This window comes from Talpa europaea (assembly GCF_964194135.1).
Source record: "Talpa europaea genome assembly, chromosome: 9".
Classification (NCBI taxonomy): Eukaryota; Metazoa; Chordata; class Mammalia; order Eulipotyphla; family Talpidae; genus Talpa; species Talpa europaea.
In genome coordinates, this window is record NC_140076.1 from 82,879,723 (window position 1) to 82,900,215 (window position 20,493).

At 45.3% G+C, this 20,493-nt stretch overlaps 1 protein-coding gene across 1 annotated transcript; it reads right to left on the reverse strand.

The window, feature by feature from the left end:
- Positions 1 to 699: 699 nt before the first annotated feature.
- HAVCR2 (hepatitis A virus cellular receptor 2) lies at positions 700 to 17,071 on the reverse strand (the record flags this gene model as incomplete). Its single annotated transcript, XM_084242420.1, has 7 exons — positions 700 to 877; positions 3,562 to 3,598; positions 6,556 to 6,679; positions 8,983 to 9,038; positions 14,898 to 14,963; positions 15,781 to 16,116; positions 17,017 to 17,071. 7 exons carry the CDS (start codon positions 17,069 to 17,071, stop codon positions 700 to 702), a joined length of 852 nt encoding a protein of 283 aa, XP_084098546.1.
- Between the last annotated feature and the right edge of the window lie 3,422 nt (positions 17,072 to 20,493).

Sequence of the window (20,493 nt, forward strand, 5' to 3'; positions counted from 1 at the left end):
TCTTCTATGGAAAATCCAGCTCATGAATGGAGAAGTTGGTCAGAGACATTTCCCTTTCAAAGCACCCCAAGCAGAACCTGGCCACACAAACTGAACATACTTCCCTTTTTCCAGCGCCTCCTACACACAGTAGTCTCTCACGTGGTCTCCCCATAACTGAGGCAAAGGAGTGCAGGGGCACTCACTGCAGGAAAGCCAACATTCAAAGAAGAATAAACCTGGATATTCAGAGGGAACTTTCTAGAACCTTCTAGTCCTACTCCAGTAGTTGCTTGACCTTTCATGGATCACAGATCTCTTTGAAAATCTGTGACTTCTTTGGCCTTTCTGTACCAAAAAGAGACATAGCCATGTATTGGCACATCATTTCCCTCTATTTTCAGGAGCTTCAGGGTCACCAAGGACTGGTTTTCCAGCCATTCCAGAGACCCCCATATTAGAATTCCTACCCATATGAGCACCCTGACAATATCTGAGATGAATAGTTCTGTCCACTGGGATCTGGAGGTACCATTGTACCTAAGTCAGTGGGTTCCAGTTCAATACACTGTGAGCTAACTAGCATCAGAAAATGGGCCATTCAGGCTTGGTAGTTATGGGACAGATCTTCCAGGAACAGCCAGCAGACACTTCATGGCTTTCAAAGGAGACAGCACCAAGCTCAAAAAAGAAGCCTCTGGAGTCGAGGGTGATGAAAGGTCAGGATGGCTGCTCAGGGATGACAGAGCAGTAATATGCATAGGGATCCTCCATTTCGTATGCGTTCTCCTCGATGACGTAGTTCTCCTCGATGACGTAGATGTTCTCCTCCGAGCGACATCCCTGTGCTGCCATGTTGGCTAACCCTGAGGGGGCTATGTTGACTGAAGTAACCAGGCTGTGGGAACAGAAGATTGCCCTTGAGTTAAGCAATTCCAGGACAAGGCAGGGTTAGGGGAACAGGCTTGTTGAAGACTAGGGAAAAACATAAAACAGCAATATGATAATTTGGGGAACAACACAGTGGAAAATTTATCTTAATTTTCTTTTTTTTTTAAGATTTATTTATTTATATAAGAACTGGGGTACAGGCCAGAGGCACGGGGTGGGGGGGGTGAGAAGATTCAGAACAGGCAGACTGATGAAATACACTGCTGAGGGAGCAGCGGGTGAGACAGGAGAGGTCTGCTTCACCATGTGGGATTCTCGCCCGCCGGCCGGGATCGAACTCACACTGCAGAAGTTGCGGACAGCCTCACAGTGTGACACTCAAACCCCTGCACCACCAGGGAAGGCCCAGTCTTAATTTTCTTATGGAAAAAAAATGGCATTGTGTTATAGGGAGGCATGAACCAAAGTGCTTAGGTGATGTGTGCAGATGTCTGAAATGTGCTTACAAATGGTGCAGACAAGATATGGGGCCTATAAATACAGAAACATAAGGTAAATGTGTCAAAATGTGAAATGAATTGTTCAGATGAAGGCTCTGTGGTCCCTGTACCATTATTGCAACACTGAAGTGGTTTGAACAATTTCCAAAAGAAAAAGGAAGGAATGTGTTATGGATCCAATCAGAATTGTCTCCATTGCTTACCAGGCTTATGACCTTGGGTAAGACGAGCTTTGTGTTTTTCATTCATTCATTCAAGCAATATTAATGTGTTCTACTCTGGTCTATGCAGCAGGAGCTACAGCCATGTACAAGACAACACTCCATGCAGGGTACATGTGAATACACTTTGTGACTCCAGCTTCTCCTCTGTAAAATGGGATTTAAAGTGCTCTAGCTCACAGGTTACTGTTAGGAACATTTATTCAATCATCAAATATTTATTTAGTGCCTGCAAAGCATCAGGCACAGGGTTCAGGCATATAGTTGTTAATGTGGTAGACAAGTTCCTAGCTTTCTCTAGAGCTTACCTTTATAGGAAGAGATGAAATTAATCAAATAATTTCACAAATAATGTATTAATGTATGTAAATACATACCTATGAAAACAATCACAATTTCTCTTTATTTTCTCTTGAATCTTATTTTTTAAACTTTATTTATTGTTATTGAAGTACCACTGTTAGTGTCAAAATCTTCTTAGTGTTCGGCCTCCCCGGTGGCGCAGTGGGTTGAGTGCAGCGCTGTGAAGCTGTCCGCAGCCTCTGCAGTGCCGGTTCAATTCCTAGCTGGCCAGGGAGATTCCCACATGGTGTGGCAGACCTCTCCTGCCTCACCCGCTGCTCCCTTCATCAGTGTCTTTGGTCTGTCTGCCTGTTCTGTTCCCCACTCTGTCTCTGGTGAATTCTCTCACCCTCCTGAACCTCTGACTGTGCCCCAGTTCTTGTGTAAATAAATAAATCTTTAAAAAAAAATCTTGTTAGTGTTTAGGATTTCTCCCCTAAGGTATGGTCACCATAGCTTTCCTACCATCAAAGCACCCATAGTCCTCTACCATAGTCCATTGTCTCTTCCGCCCTCCAATTTCTCCTCTACACCTTCCCCTCCTCCTATGAATGCCTCAGTTCTATGGTCAGCTTTCAAGAATTGGTTGTAACGTTTGTCTTTGACCCTTATGTTTGGTTTCTCTATATGTCCACATATAAGTGACAGCATCCTATATTCATCATTCTCCTTCTGACTTACTCTATTTAGCATAATCCCTTCTGGCTCCATCAATGTTGCTGCGAGTAGCATGAATTTATCTTTTTAGATGGCTGAGTAATATTCCATTATGTATATCTACCACATATTGAGACAAAGATCACATTTCAAGTGTTAGGCCTAAAAAGGAATACTGGTCTAGATGTACTAATACAATATTCTATTTGACCTTATTAGACTTTTTTACTACAGATGCTTGTCTTCATAATTATACTGGCTATACTTAGTCTAAAATTATTATTTGCTTAGATCATACTCAATGCACAGAGTCATTTTTTCTTGATGCATATTGCATTTTACCCATATGCCAAATATCACTAAAATCTAGTAAAAATTATATAAACTTTGTCTATATGGAGGAGGTGCGTGTGTGCTTGTGTAGTTAGGAATGAAAGCAAAGACTGAGACAGAGTAAAACAGTGGTACTCAAGCCTGTTTGTATATTAGTATCTCCTGGAAAACTTTGGGGAAAATGCCTTCACTTAGGCCTCATCCCCTAAGATTCTGACCGATTTGCTCTGGGGCTGGCAACAATCTAAGTGTCCTAGATGATTCTACCAATCAAAGATAAGGCTCTGAGTTTCTTGTTCACTTCTGTGACCCCATTTCCAGGCCATAGTCTAGAGATAGTAGGTGCTCAATTAGTGAAAGAATCAGCTTTCTGAAAACAAAAAATCCATTCCTCTAGAAATGAATAAGCATTTCCTATCAATGGGAAGACAAACTGTATACCTTCACTTTAGGAGGACAGATGCTAAAGAGATAAACTGAGCTTCAAGTGGAATTTTCGTTTGCTAAATCTAGGCCTAAAGCAAAAGAAGTACAAGGTTAAATCCCAAAGTCCCAGGGCAGGCTGCCTTAGAGCCAGGACACAGTAGAGTAGAGACCTCCTAGAGTCCCACGTTCCCCTCCCTGCCCATTATTCTTACCTTGAATTCTGTAACTTCTCTTTCCTATGAGAATAACCTAGGCAAAAGGTAGAAGAAAAGTCAATTTAAAACCGTTTACATAAAATAAATAAGAAATAAAATGGACTCACTGGAGGCAAGGATGATTTAGGGCATTCTGATATCCCCTTTGGTTGAATTAATTCAAACTACTGACATGTATGTAAGTTTTTTACAGGAACTATACTAGACAGTAATAAAGGTACATTTCTTCATATTTAACAAACACACAGAGCATCTCCTGTGTGTCTGGAGTGAGCTAATCCTTGGAATGCAAAGGGAAATTATGAGTCCTGGTTTCAGAAAGCGGTGTTATAGTAAGGAGGGTATTTAAAAACTAATAAACTAATAAATAGGAAAAAATAATCATTTCAAATTGTGATTGATATAAAGGAACCCAACAATGAACTGGAAAAGATAACAGAGAAGTTAGTCAGGCAAAAACTCAGTTCTGAAAGGAAAGAATGAGTCAGCCAAGTGAGGAGCCGGGGAGGATCCACTTCAAAGAACTTCTGGGTAACAATTGTGGGAAGCATCTGAAACTGACAACAGGGCCAGAATAATAAAGTGATCAAGACAAGGTCTGAGCCTTAGGCTGGAGTGGGATCCCACAGACACTTCTAAGTCACATCATTAAGAGTTTGATCTATAAACGTCATAGAAGGACAGAAAGCTGACCTGATTGAGGTTTAAGACCACTCTAGCTATGTGGAGAATCGATTCAAAGCAGGTATAAAAACTAAGGAGTAGAGATGATGATATCTCAGAGTAAGGTTACCACCTTACTGAAAGAAATGCTGATTAATTGATAGATTCTAGATATATTTTGGAGACAGGCTTTGCAGGGACTGAAGTTGGACTGGGTGTGAAGGGAAGAAAGCAGATGCAAAGATTAAGTAATCAGATGGATGTGGTAAAGACCATGGAGGGGACTGGGATAATTGTTAGGGGAAAAAGGATGTCCTAAAGCTAATTCCATACAGGTTTCGTGGACTCCACCCCCACCCCAGGCCAAAGCCAAAGACACTGGGAACTCCAAATCCCATCACCACCAAAGGGAAGGTGGCTGGGACCTGAGGGTGGGGTTAAGCAGCCAGGTTGGTATAAAGGCAGACACATGGGCTTTAGAGGTTCCCCCATTTTGGCTCTCCGCCAGCTCGCAGCCTTCGGCCAGCTCTGAGAGTGACTTTGGGTTTCCAGGTTGGCGGATCAGGTAGGACGCATTAAAGACTTTATTTCCCTATTTCCTCCCTGAGTTGTACATTTTCCTTATTTCCTTCTCCCTTGTAAATAAACCTTTTATTAACCTTTTGTGTGTGCCTGTAGTGGAGTATTAATAAGTCCCTTTTAAGCGTGCTGGTGAGGACCCACAGCCAGGAACCCGTTCAATATCGGGGCTGTCCTATATCATTCTGAGAATGGAATATTCAACCCAGAGCTCCATCTTGAACATGTTAAATGGGGAGATGTTTACATGGAGATCACCATTAGACAGCTCAACAATCAGCCCCAATAGTCCTAAAGCTAGGGAGAAATCAGAGATGACATTTAAGTCTATGGGAATATAGGTCACACCTAGAGGTTGCAGAGAGGTGGGGAGGGCCTGCCCGAGGAACCTCAGTATCTAAAAGTAGGCAGAAGAAGGAATAACAAAAGTGACAGAAAAGGAATAGCCAAATGAAGAGGGAGAGTGATGCTTCAGAAGCCAAGACAAGGAACGTGTTCTAGAATAAGTGAGAATCAACTTGGTTGAGTATTGCTGAAAGACTGAAGCCAGGGCTGAACTTCCAGTTCAGGTGCTCAATTCTTTTTTTTTTTTTTCCCTTAAGACCGCTTATTTATGGTGCTCAATTCTCAGCCTCCACTGCAATCTCTTGGTAACCCAGGTAAGTGTGGGTGGGTTTTTTTCTTTCTGGGAAGAGGTCATTTACTGATAATGACAGGATAACATTATGGTGACAGGCAAGGCAGCCCTGGCTTCAAACCCTGTGGGCAGATGAGTTAAGCCGTCCTTGTGGAAGTAGTTATGAAGATTTAGTGCATAGAAACCACATGGCTGCTTCAAGCCACATGGCTAGTGTGACTCATCCAGCCCAGTTTTCCCTGGACAGTCACTCTGTTTTTTGCACTGGAATGCTCATGTTTTAGGAGCCCTGTTCAATCCTGGGCAAACCTGGGGTGGGTAGTCCCCTGATGCACATTAGTGAGAAAAGTGCTAGGTACTGGGAATTAGCTTCTGCCCTCAAGAGAAGAGATGACAACTATAAAGGCATGTGAGCTTTGGGGTAATGGGGAGTTTCGCCTAGATAGTGCTGATGGTTTCCAGGTGTAATTAGCTATCAAGTTAAACACACTTCAAAGAACCAGTTATTGAGCATTAATCACACTTTAATTATTTTTTTTAAAAATAAAGGTAAGTAACAGGGAAAGAAGTGTATGGTGAGTGTCTCAGAGCAATACAAAGGTTGCAATCCGCCCATCTTGTGGGCCCTCCCTCGGGTGTTAGCCTGAGAAACAAATCAGATAGAAAAAATGCCCAGAAGGAACTGAGTTTCTTCTTTGTGTTTCCTTATAGACCTGGGCATATTCCGGAATTAAATAGTTTTGTTTTCTTAATGAAGAGAACAGAAACTGGAATCAGCTTGCCTGGATCTGAATTCCAGCTTTGCCACTTGTTATTGGGAAACCTTGGAAGTGGTTTCTCAGAATGCGTCTGTCTCTCCCTCGCTGTCCGGTGGGGATCTCACCACAGACATGCACCTGCCCACCTTAGAAATCACCAGTGCCTGCCTGTCACATGGGAAGCACCAAATAAAAGTCATTGTAAAGTATTTAGTCTAATTACTCTTAGGGATAATGGATTTTTATCTGCTATCAAAAGCTTTTTGCCTGATATCAACAGTTCTATCTGATGTGGTTCCTACATGAATAGTTCCTTATCAGAAAGGAAAGAGAGAGCAACATCAACCTACTTACATTTGAAAATCGTAACACCAAAGATAAGGAGCAGAAGCAGCCCAGCAGAGACCCCTGTTCCCACATAGATGACGCTCATCCTGGAGCCAGTGGGGCCGACCTCAGCAGTCAGTGAATAATTTTGCTGTGGAAACAAAAAGAGATTTGAGTAAGAGGCCAGAGCCACTCTGGGCTCAGCCATCCTGGCCACTGGCATGGGGGACCATCCTCCTTAGAATCACAGGAGGTAGGACTTTGTAACCACACACCATTGCTCCCTACTTGAAGAGCCTCAACCACCTAAAGGTAGTGGTACACTTGCACTGTGGTGTAATAACTGATAGGGGTACCCAATATTACCTCAGTTAAAAATAAATAGAGATGGAATTTTAAAAAAGAAGGGGATGAGCTTAATCTCTGCAGTCAGGGGCCTCCCTGGTGGCGCAAAGGGTTAAGACACAGCACTATGAAGCGTCCTCAGCCACTGCAGCACAAGTTTGATCCCCAGGCAGGAAGGTGATCCACATGGCGCAGCAGACCTCTCCTGTCTTGCCCGCTGCTCCCTCAAGCAGTGTATTTCAGTACATCTGCCTGTTCTGGTCCCCACTCTATCTCTAGTGAATGCTCTCACCCCCGCATCTCTGGCCTGCTCCCCAGCTCTTTTATGCATAAATAAATAAATCTTTTAAAAAAAAAATCTGCAGTCAACTGGAGAGGGAAAATTGCCCTCCGTGCTGGGTCAAGAAGACACTGCTCTTAGGCAACCCCCCCCAAACAAAAATGGACTGTAGAGGGGAGGCTTACTTATTATTCAAGATCCCCTGGGGGTCCAGGTAGTTTCATAGGGGTCTAAATTCAGCATCTGGCAATGAAACCTGGATTTTCATAGAAAATTTCAGATTTCAGAGCCAGGATGCTGCTGGCAGACAGTCCTGTGTTCAGATCCCAGCTCCATCCCCAAGAGCTGTGTCCTATTATAGAATTATCAGGAAAACTAAAGGACAAAAATATAGAGAGTGCCTAGTACCGGGGCTGGTACATGACAACTGCTCCTGGCAGCTACCACTGCTGTGCTTCTAATTAGAAGGATTTTCTAATCACTGAGAGTCACACAGAAAATCCTTCTGCTTCTATAATTTCCATCCATGTTCCCCCTTGAAAAACAATAAACAATTTGGAAACTAAGACAGACTATAGAGAAAGAAAAGCAAAGGAACAGTCAAACTGAACCAAAACAAACCCTTAAAAAGTGATGTTAGAATTGAGGCTGGGGGCAGGGGAAGGTGGAAGCAAAGCAGGGAGGGGGCTCAATGCTGGAGGACTGGTGGGCGCGGAGGGGCAGACTTTGGTGGTAGGTGTGGTATGACAACGTGCATCTACCCAAGGAGGGGTGAACCTATACAACGTTGTAAACCACTGTTAACCTCAATGAAAAAAAAAAAATTTTTAAATAGAACTAAAATATCAAGGAAATTAAATTTTCATTTCTTCATCCACCATTTACTTCAGGTGCCATATACAGGCATGTTAATGTGCAGCCAGTATTGGGGCACAGGGGCACTGCCAGGGCACTCACTAATCACAAAGACGGAAGCGACAGACCCAAAATGTGAAGATGCAGACAGGAGCCTCAATGGCTGAGGATGCCGTAGAGAAGGCTGAAGGCAGAGCTGTCAGCTTGCTTCCCAGGGTGCTTCCCTTCTCTGCTGAGAAGGTGGAGGACACTAACATCATGCTTAGTGGGACTAGTGCTTCATTTATATCTAGATATATAAATTCATGGCTCAGAATATCCCCAGTGAGTATCTTCACACACATCAATAAACTTAATCAAAACACTCTCATCAGGGTGACAAAGAAAAGAAGACACATACTCTGGGGAGGTGGAGGGGTGTTGAAGCCTCCCCAAGGGATGAGGTGGTGATCTCTGAGGAGAGAGGCAAATGCTTATGGCTTCCTGTCAGTTTCCTGCACTGGTGATGCACCAGGGGCTGGTGCACCAGGCTGCGCACTACAGGCAACAAGGTGGCACTGTCACGCTAAGTGGCACTGAAGCTATGGGAGGAGAAGGCATTTTCCCCAGGGAAGAGCCAGCAAGGAGGAAGATGAAAGCCTTGCTCCACTCTGATCTAAACACAATGTTGGGGCCTCCCCTAGTGGCGCAGCAGTTGAGTGCTGGGCTGCGAAGCTGCCTGCAGCCTCTGCAGTGCCGGTTCAATCCCCAGCCTCTGGGCGAGGGTCCCACATGGCGCACAGACCTCTCCCGCCGCCCGCTGCTCCCCTCAGCAGTGTATTTCATCGGTCTGCCTGTTCTGTTCCCCGCTCTGGCTCTGGTGAAATCTCTCATCCTCCTGCGCTTCTGACTGTACCCAGTGCTTGTATAAATAAATAAATAAAGCTTTTAAAAAATAATAAAAAAAATAAACACAATGTTGGCTGGATACTTACTGTTACTGTTTGATTTTCATCATAAAGGGTCGCCTGGGTCTGGTTCTGGGTTTCTGCTACAAAGAGGAAAAATAGCCAACAGAATGGTTAAATATGTTTTATCTGAGTTAAAAAAAAAAAACTCAAAACCCAAACAAACCCTTGAAATCTGATTGGAGAACTGAGGCTGCAGAAGTGGAAGGAGGAGGATGGGGAGCACCGAGGAGAAGGTAGAGGAGGCTAAGGTGGAAGATTATGGTGCCTTAGTGTTAGGTATGGTGTGGTAGCATGCACAGAGGTGTGAGCCTGTGCCCCTAAGTCATGCACAGTGTTATAAATCAATGTTAACTCAATAAAAATAATACAATTAAAAAATAAGTATTGATTAATATGGTTACAAGAAAGATTTTCAATGGAATTTGGAGCACTGTATGCCTGATTTCCTATCTGTTGGGCAGTGAAATACCAAGTCTAGATCTAGATGTAATTTTAGCATGGCCATAAATTCAATTCTATACCTGAAAAGTAAAATATGAAAGATGCCCATAAACCTAGTTGAATTTAATTCTACTCTAATCTCTTCACAATCATTAACAGGGAGACCAGCAAAATGAGCCCAACAAGCCAACCTTAAAAAGACCACATTTTCGGGGGCGTCCCGTAGTGCAAGGGGTTAAGACGCAGCACTATGAAGCTGTCCGCAGCCACTGCAGCACGAGTTCAAACCCCAGCCAGGGAGCGACCCACATGGCACAGCAGACCTCTCCTGTCTCTCCTGCTGCTCCCCTCAGCAGTGTATTTCAGTAAATCCACCTGTTCTGCGCCCCACTCTGTCTCTGATGAATCCTCTCAACTACCAAATCTCTGGCCTGCACCCCAGCTCTTGTATGCATAAGTAAATAAATCTTAAAAAATAAATTAAATGAGCACATTTTTTTCAATGAAAAATAATGAACCAAACTACTTTTGTTTTATGAAATGGAGACTTGTGCCGAATATATGTGTTTTGCTATATCCACAGGATTTTCCAGAATTCTAACAATGTAGCACTCAGGTAGACATTCCATTGTAATTAAACTTGCAGAGATAACAAAAGTTCATTTTCTTGAATGAGTTTAACATTTACTCAATAAGAGGGAGATGGAGTTTGACTGCCTAAAAATGAAAATGATAATAACAATATCTACAATTCATCAGGAGCAGGCACAGTGCTAACTCTTTAAGTACTTTAAGTTCAGTGTGCAAAATAACTGCCCTAAAGGAGTTATTTTAGTTGATCACACAGATGAAAAGGCTGAGTGTTAAGAAGTGTATTGACGTTCCGCGGGTCACACAGTTTAGTGCATCATGACCTTTCAATTACGACCTTCCAAGTCCTGTGGCTTCAAGCAGACTCTTTACCAGCTACCTTCAACAATCTTCGGGCCAGCCTTGTCTCTGCCCAGCTGCTAATTGTTTCCTTTTCACTCACTTGCTTATTTTCTCAGGGCCCAATTCAGTGGATGAACATATCACATTCTTTATTCCAGGCAAGGGACCAAGCAGTGAGCAAGATGGGTACAGGCCCTGACCTCAGTGACAACACATTCTAAACTGCAACAGACTGTGAGCTTTGGGGGAACTGAACATGCCTACTCATTCTTCTGGCTGAGTCAGAGGTGCTGGTGTTTCTTCTCTGTCAAGTCACTTTCCGGAAGCCCCCAACGCCTGAACCTTTTAACACTGGTTTAACAGACTATGATTTTAATGTTATAAAAACAGCCTGGAATTTTTTTTTTTAAGGAAAGAAAACTTATCTTCCACTTCCCTTTGTTCCTCATCTCCCAAAAGGAAGTTGAAGTATAAAAACATTGGTGGAAATGGTGGAACATGAAGCTCAATCACACACAAGATCTTTGAATGTAAGTCCAGTTTCTGCTTCCAAGGAGTTATTTTTCTTGGTGTAAATGGTAAGATTGATGACTTTTTTTTAATTCATTATCCAATGAAAATGAACAATAAAATGGAACACTAAAAGGTTATTATTTTCAGAGACAGCCATCAGGAGGATGTGTGTGTGAGGGGCAGGGTGTGAGGACAGCTGGAGGAAGTTGCAGTGTTTTTTCCTAGAAAACCCAAGACTTAGCTGGGGCAGGGGGGTAGATGTGATGGTCTTAAAAGTGTACAAATTCAATAGTTACCACCTAGTCCACATTATGTGCCAGACATGGTATTTAGCACTTAACATGTACAATCTTTTAATTTTCACTACAATAATTAGGGAATATTATTTTCCCATTTTTCAGACAAAGAAACAGAGTCTCAGAAAGGTACTTTTTTTTATTTTTTTTTAATAGAGGCATGTTTTTATTTATTTATTTGTTTGTTTGTTTTGTTTATACATGCACTGGGTACAGTCAGAAGCGCGGGAGGGTGAAAGAATTCACCAGAGCCAGAGTAGGGAGCAGAGCAGGCAGAAGGACTGAAGTACACTGCTGAGGGGAGCAGTGGGCGGCAGGAGAGGTCTGCGCGCCATGTGGGACCCTCCTCCGGTGGCCGGGGAGCAGCCGGGGATCGAACCGGCGCCACAGAGGCCGTGGGCAGCTTCGCAACCCAGCGCTCTACCGCTGCACCACCTGGGAGGCCCTCAGAAAGGTACTTTTAACCCAAGATCACACAGCTCTTAATTTGCAAACCTGAGATTCGCATCAACTCTACCTCTAAAACTGAGGGATCACAGGGACCCAATCCTTAAACTTTAATTTGTTGAGACTCCAGTGTACTTTTACTAACAGGTTAAATCTAACCACCTTCCACTTTAAAAGACACATGTTGGGCCTCCCTGGTGGTGCAAGGGGTTAAGCACCGCACTATGAAGCAATCCGCAGCCTCTGCAGCCTGAGTTCGATTCCCAACCAGCCAGAGAGAAACCCCCATGGCACAGCAGACCTCTCCTGTCTTGCCCACTGCTCCCCTCAGCAGTGTATTTTAATCAGTCTGCCTGTTCTGTTCCCCACTCTGTCTCTGGTGAATCCTCTCAACCCCTGCATGCCTGGCCTGTACCCCAGCTCTTGTATGCATAAATAAATAAATCTTTTAAAAAAATAAAATAAAAATAAAATACATATGTACATAACTACCTATGACTTGGCTTACATGTAACTGATCAACATTAGATATTGTAGAAATAGTATAAATATCAGTAATTTAAATTTCTCATTTCATTTTTATATCTTGGATACTATGTCTCCTTACTTGCCTATTTGCTTGGGCTTTTGAAAAGCTCAGATTGTAGGTTCTGTGCCTATATTCAAGAGATGGTCCCATGCTTGTTGTCCTAGAGGAAAGGAACTAAGAAGTAAAATTCAAAGGGGAGGAGACAGCTGGTCTGGGTAGAAAAAGCTCTAAGGCAGTGCCCAGCTCACAAGGAAGCAAGCTACCCAGACAAGGAGATGTGTGCATGAGGGATTTCCATCCGCAGGTAATCTTGTTGTCAGGAGACATGGAGCACAAGACAGGCTTGTGGACTCAGTCACTCCTGGAGCCCTTCCTAGGTGTAGGTTGTAGGATTCTCTAAATGGAATTATGGCATCCAACAGATAATCTGGGATGACTTGATTTGCCCACAATGTGGGTGGGTGATCATCTCTTCCCATCATATTGAGTTTCCTCACTAACCGCATAATTGGTTGGTAACCAATCACACAACAATATCCAACCAGTTCACAACTACAGTGACGATTCAGTTTAGTGCTTTCTGTGGAGCAGGTGCTGAGCTGGGCAATTGCAAACACTATCCCATTCTCTCTTTACCACCAGCTCAAGATGTAGATTCTGGCATCACCTCATTAAAGAGGAGAGAAATGGAATGTCCCTAACCCTGGGCAACTTTACTAAGACCGCAACGCCAATGTGAAAGCTTCCCGGAGAACCCAGTCTTCTTGTCTCTGAGATTCTAAACAACAATCTTATTCAACCTCCAAATCTTACTGATAAAATTAATGACAATAGTGAACACGTTTGGAGTAGCTACTATAGTCAGACACTGAGTTAACACCATAGGCAATCTTGCCCAATAAAATCCCATCAGGTGGGAATGATGAGATTCATGATATCAGGCTCTGGGACTTAGCTATTACTAACCTCATTTTAGAGAACTAAAGACTAAGCTCTGGACAGTTCAGAAAGGAGAAAGGAGACCAGGATTCTGTGAGGAAATGTTTAAGGTTAATCTCCTTGATCAATCTGACCCAGGGTCCGCTCTTTCAACCCTATCTTCTCTTCACGAGCAGCATGGAAAAGTCCTTGCTGAATTACAGGAAGAATCTGCCTGCTCAGACATCGGAATCTGAGAAAGCTGAGGGGTTGGATTCCAGTTAGAAGGTGTAGGGTAAATGGAAGTGATCAAGTTTCTCTGCCCTCCCCACAATCAGCGTCAGTGATCGACACCCCTGGTCTTACACACGTGCCTGGAGTATGGTGTGGGCGTTTGTGAGTGGGCACAGCTGAGCTGAGAGACCCCAGCATGACACCAGAGGACCGTGCAGCAGAGAGCAGCAGAGAGCAGTAGAGACCAGGAGAGAATTCAAATGCCAGAGAGCCCAGGAAGAGTAAAGATTAGCCAGGGATTAGGAGGGCTGCCAGCCTCCTGGCCCCCAGTCTCCCTGCCTGCCTGGTGGTCTCACTACAAATGGTGTAGAAAGATCATTAAAAGCCTGAAAAAGCCACTGAGGGCTCCAGGACTCTCCTTTACCCATCTGCCCGGATACATCGAGAACCTGCTCTGTGCCTTGCTGGCACTACAAAGGGATTCCAGACATCACATATGCCCACACCAAAAGGGGCAATTCTTAACAAAAATATCACCAGTCTTCAAGTAAATCATAAAATAATGACAATGAGGTAGTTTTCATTAGATTAAGTCTACTTAAAAGACTGTCCTTTTTATTTTTTTTAAAGATTTATTTATTTATTTATACAAGCACTGGGTACAGTCAGAAGTGCGGGAGGGTGAGAGAATTCACCAGAGCCAGAGCAGGGAGCAGAGCAGGCAGACTGATGAAGTACACTGCTGAGGGGAGCAGCGGGCAGCAGGAGAGGTCTGGGCGCCATGTGGAACCCTCGCCCAGTGGCCAGGGATTGAAATGGTGCTGCAGAGGTTGCGAGCAGCTTCGCAACCCAGCGCTCAACCGCTGTGCCACCAGGGAGGCCCAAAGACTGTCTTTTTTTTTTAAAGAGGCATGTATTTATTAATTAATTTGTTTGTTTCTTTATACATGCACTGGGTATAGTCAGAAGCGCAGGAGGGTGAGAGAATTCATCAGAACCAGAGCGGGGAGCAGAGCAGGCAGAAGGACCCAAGTACACTGCTGAGGGGAGCAGCGGGTGCGGCAGGAGAGGTCTGCGCACCATGTGGGACCTTCCTCAGGTGGCCGGGGAGCAGCCGGGGATTGAACCAGCGCTGCAGAGGCTGCGGGCAGCTTCGCAACCCAGCGCTCAACCGCTGCGCCACCAGGGAGGCCCCCCAAAGACTGTCTTTTTAAAGCAATGATGGCAATAATAGGTAGGGATTTTCTTTTCCTTTTTGGAAAAATATGTATTTGTCAAAAATATTTTAGGGGGAGCATCAGGAATTTTTCTGGGTCATAAAGTCCAAAAATATCTAAGCCCTCCATTGGACAGAAGAGGAAGTCAGTGGAGGGGAGATGCAGAGAAGTGAAAGGCCAGGCCCAGGCCATCGTTGACTCATCCAGGATCCCCCCAGGGAAAGCCCCTTTTTCCCAGTATAGGTTTGTCTTCACCCCCTCCCTTACCTCAGACACCATCTCAGGAATTCAAACAGTCATGCCTCCACCCCAAAACTGTGTTTCTCATCTTTTTCCTATGCTCGAAATCCTCTGAACTCAGAAACGGGCTCCTGGCACCCCCCTCCCTGCCTCTCCCCCACATGTCCTTACCTGAGTGGCATCCTCGGGTGGTGGGCATCCCCAGTAAGGTTGGTGTCGGGGCAGGGGTCACCTTGGCTAAAGTCATAAGTCAATAGAGTATGAGTGTCTCTCAGAGCGGAGAGCCCGCCAATCCTAGCTTCAGCAGCTAAAACACCAACTCAACACACGGAAGAGAAACACTTCCTCTACTTCCCAACCCACCTGGGCACCTCCTAGAGAGGCTACCCTCACTGACAATGTCTGGCTTAGAACCTACAGCCACATGAAGGGCCACCTTCAGGGCTTTGCATAAGATAGCTCAGAAAGTTCTTCCAGCAGCCTAGTGGTAGGTGGTATTATATTTTCTTAAGAGGTCATCAAGTTAAATAACCTGCCTGAGGTTACCAACCAGTAAGAGGCACAGTTGGATTTGAACTGAGTTCCATCAGCCACAAAGAATATGCTCTATGGTCTTCAAACATGCAAGGACACGCGCCACCCCCCACACACACACACACAAATGGTCACACACACACTATCCACTGGTTCTCAAGCCTGTACCTGCCTGCAACTGGGGGAGAATCACCTGGAGGAGACTTTATCAAATCCAGGGTTCAGATGCTCTCTCCCAAGCATCTGCAGGTGGAAAAGCTCCCCAGGAGATTCTCATGAGCACAATACAAGGCCTTCCCGCCCACCCTATAGATCCAATCAACGAGTTTTAAAGTAGAAGGAGGGGATTCAAATGGCTGGCCATTGCTGAAGCTGCCTGTTTAACTCTAGGTCCTGGTTCCATCCAACCCGCAGCACTGTAATTGGGGTGGTCAGAGGGGAGACAGCTCAGTATATTTAATATGATGCAGGTGATTCTTGCTCCTGACGAGAACTAAGTGGGAGGCCCAGGTCCACTCACCTTTTTTGATGACCAAATCCAAGTTAATTTTTTTATCATTCATTGGGCCTGGGAACTGAATCCGGCAGCAGTAGGTCCCTCCATCAGCCTGAGTCACTTTCTCTATGGTCAAGGACACATCTCCACGCTGAAGATTCCCTTTCAGCTGGTATCTGCTAGATGTTTGATAGTTTATGCCTGTTCCATCCGTGCTGAGCACCCGACTTTGACACTGGGTCAAGGGACAAGCTCCCTTGCCCCAGCACATAGGGACCTGGCCCCCGTAGGAAGAATAGTCACAGGGCAGGGAAGCATCCTTCCCCTCCTCCACAATGATCTGCAGCCCTTCCAGAGCACCTGCATGAAGAAGGAAGGAGAGCAATACCTGGTCATGGGGGCTGTAGGGGAGGATGCATCCCTGGGAAATGCAAGCCAGGCCTTGAGAGGGAGGAGGAGACACCTGCCAAGCGCTGAGGGGTGGGGAGTGGGGGAGGAATCCCAAGGGCAATGGTTCCCAGGTGTGAGGACTCAGGATCACAGGTAGCCTGCTTCAGATGCAGGGACTGGGCTCCCAGGCCTGGGGGCCCTGATTCAGCAGGTCTGGGGTGGAACCTAAGAATTATTCTTGCTAACAAGTTCCCAGGATTTGTGGGTATGGCTGATCTCAGAACTGCACTTTGAAAACCAGTGCCAGGAGAGAATGGCAGGCCCTGGGAGCCCAGGAGAGGTGGCTGATGGAGCCGACAACCAGAAAACATTGCTCCATCCGGGTTACTTGTCTGTGGGTCCACCGAGGACACTTGCCATTCTCGTACAGTCTCGCTTTCTCTTTGAAAGCCAGAGGCACAGCTGAATAAGCAGCTGGTATATTGACATCACTCCCAGCCATTCCGAGGCATGGAATGAATTGCCTTTGCAAAGGGATATGTGCCTGGTAGAACTCTGATCAAGGGAAAAGGGAAAATGGAGGTCTCCTCCCCGTCTTGGCTCTTTCCCATGGTCCAGGCCCCTCGCCAGGGCACTGGCATCCCACACCCCTCCCCGCCAAACCCCTTCCACCACCACCCCCACACACACACTCACACACAGGTGAGTGTGTACATTTCTCTTCTCCTTGCAGTTTACATGTGCATTCTGGACAGGTCACGAGTTATTTACCCATGACATTAGGTGGCTTGGAAACCTTTACTGTTACATCACTGTCCTCATGTCTTTTTCTCACACTCTCCACTCACACAGATTCAAGTTTGTACTTACTTGTAAGTAGTAGCAGCAACAGCGGGCCACACTCCCAGTTGAGGTGTGAGCACATGGGTCAGGAGGGAGAAGTATCAGAAGACCGGCTGTGAAGAGATACCCTGTTAATCCTCCAGTTGAATTGAGTGCTGCCTGGGCTGGTGCCTCCACTGCACAATCCCTGAAGGAATGCCCCACGCCCCGAGTTCCCAGCCTGATGCCTGACGACCAGTGATGCCTCCACCTAAGCCGCCAGGTTTACAGTCATATGAAGGAAATCCTAGTTCTCAGTCATGCTACACCACACACATCCTGTGAGAGTTCTGCTATTTTTCCTGCTAGCATAGACAAAGAGGAAGCAGCGCTTCAGAGGAAGAAGGTGCTGCTTCGTGAGAGAAGTAGAGAGAGCCCATGGCAGCTCCAGAGAGAAGGGTGCAGGGCCAGCCGCCAGCAGGAAGGAACGCGTCCTCCACGCATCCCTGAAGTGAAGTCTGTCAATGGGTCCTTCACTTGACCAGTGTTCATGAAGCGCCCACTATGTGCTGGGCACTGGCTGTGGGGCTGGAGCACAGCCCCAGGAGCGTTCCGTGTAGGTCTTTTCTCCGATCATGAGCTTAAATTTTTGCTCCACTCAGGCTGGGTCTGTGGGTCAGCTGGCTGGACCTCAGCTTCTCACTTACACAATTTACAAAGTGAGGAGACTGTGCCAGGGGGTATAGCACTGTTTGCTACTGCCCTAATATTCAGACTCTCATCAGAACTGTCACCAACTGCTTGGAAAAGACACACTGGGAGGCTTCGCTCCCCTAAGAGATGGAGTCAGGGGCTCCCCATTTGGATTCACCTCAGTCACCAGTTGCCCCTGCTTTCTCACCCCAGGGGCTTCAGATATGAATTGTGAGAAAGTCTGGAGTTCTAGTCATATTTGGTCACCAACGAAACAGCTCAGACTCACAGCCCTGGGACAGTGATGTTCTCTGGAACTCCAGAAATCTTAAGAACCAAGGTTTCTTATAAAAAGGAAGTGAGCTTGAGGCCGCATGGTTTCTGAAACCCTTGGAGCTTCCTCCATCATTTCTTCCTTAATGTGCTTGTCACCCACCTTTATGCCATTAAATGCATTTAATTCAGACACACAGCTTGTCCAAAGGGAGCAGTTCTGAGCCTCATTTCATAGGTGGGGAAACTGAGTCCTGTGCAGATTAAAATCTCAAATGTGAGTCCCCCTTAATGCCAGATTCTTTCCACTGCAAACTGTATCTTGAATGTCATGTTTGCTCTTAAGGTATCTGACACATAACTAATAACAACCATCAAGTAGCCATAGTCAAGCTCCAGGGGTGGAGCCTGGGGTTAAAGGCCATATTTACTGGGCCTCCCCAGTGGCGCAGCAGTTGAGTGCTGGGTTGTGAAGCTGCCCTCAGCCTCTGCAGCGCCGGTTCGATCCCCGGCTGCTCCCCGGCCACCGGAGGAGGGTCCGGCATGGTGCGCAGACCTCTCCTGCCGCCCGCTGCTCCCCTCAGCAGTGTACTTCGGTCCTTCTGCCTGCTCTGCTCCCCGCTCTGGCTCTGGTGAATTCTCTCACCCTCCCGCGCTTCTGACTGTACCCAGTGCTTGTATAAATAAATAAATAAATCTTAAAAAAAAAAAAAGGCCAAAAAAAAAGGCCATATTTACTAACAGCAGGCACACTGAAATGCTCTTGAAACTTTCATATTTTGTGCTTTGGGTTTTTTTTTTCTGTTTCTGTTTTTATTTCTTTGTTATTATTCTGTGTTCCATCCATCTCTGGAATGGTTACTGGGACCATCACTAACAGATTCATTCATTGAACACTAGATGTGAGCCTTCAGGAGCCTGGAAGTCTTCTCTAATTGCTTTCTTTTCTTTTGTGTGCAGGGGACTGTTTCTGAACATTTCTTTTTTTTCCACTTTTATATCCTTTTATTTTAAAAAAAGGTAATGTTTTCAGGTGGATAAAATTTAAAGCCTTATAAACAGTTACGATTAAGAAGTATGGCCCCCATCCCTCCTACGGGTTCTGTTTTGTAGGTCTTTAATGTATACTAGCAAGACAAACCCAGATCCAGTACACATTCTTATGCCTTCATTTCTTAGACAAAATAGCATAAAAACTTTTTATACCTTGCATTTTTCCCCCAAGTGTGGCACAAGGCAATTGATGGTCCCTCCTATTATATTACTATTTCATATAAAAATTTTCCAACATCCACAAAAGCAGACAAAATAGTATAAGTTCCCAATACACAGATTCTAAATTATCAAACTGTTATTTTAAAACAAGTCCCAGGCATCATGTTATTTCACCATGACAGACTACAACATGCTCTTCTTATTTTTAAGAAATGGACATTCTGCTACATAACCATAACACACTGATCACATGTGAGAAGTTCACAATGATGAGCAGCACTTCATCCTCCTGTCCACAAACTCCCCCTGAGGACCTCAAAAGTGTCCTTTTACAACAGCTCTGTATAAACCCAGACCCACAGCTGGTCTAGACATTGTGTCTGGTGGACCTGTCTCTTATGTTGGGGTAGCATTACTACACTTGAAAACTAAGCCCCACTCCTTGCCCAGCAGGTTTGGGAGGCTTGAATGGATAAAGGGAGTGGACAGGACTGCCCTGGGAACTGATGCAATAGCCCATCTGGATCAGAGTCAGGACACACCGAAGACCAGCCACCCTAACCAATCAATGATGCCTGGAGTATGAATAGCGCCTCGGGACCCTCACTCTCTGCAGAGGGAGCGGGAGCAGACTCCCCTCTCTCTGCTGCTTCTCTCAGCAGTGTATTTCAATAAATTTCCTGATTTCCTTTTCCCGTCCTCCACTCTGTCTTCGGTGAATTCTTTCACACCCAAGCCTCCAGCCTACACCCCAGTTCTTCCCTACAACATCTTAGCTTCTCACCCCTACTCCTCCCCGTAGCCCAGTGTCTGGTGGCCCAATCCTTTTTCCGTTGAATGTTCTACATTCTTGGTTTTTCTGTTTCCCTTTTTTGTCTGTGATCTCAGTGATTCTGCAATTTTTTTTTTTGTTTTTCCTGGAACAGAAATTTAGCTCTGGAGGTTTGGTTAGGTTCAGGTTTGACTTTTGGGCAAGAATCCATCACAGCTGGTGCACCCTCCTCTACCACAATCATCTGGGTGCTAACAGCCAGAAGCGCTAAGATGGATCAGCTCGCACTTCCCTCTTTCAGCAACATCATAGCTACAGATGCCCCTGTTTCCAGGGTGTCCTCATGTTTTATCATAGCTACATACAGACCCCTCTGGGTGGAGCCATCAGGCGGAAATTAACAAGTTCAATTATTGTCTGGTTGAAATGGGCATTTCCTGTCTCAGTTTCTTTATTTGTAAAGGTAACACATCACAGAGACCCTTCAAGGTCCACGCCTCCTTAATTCTTTGCGATGGAAGTTCTACTTTTAACTTATGTATTGTGGAACAGCCAATTTTAGAAATTGCTTC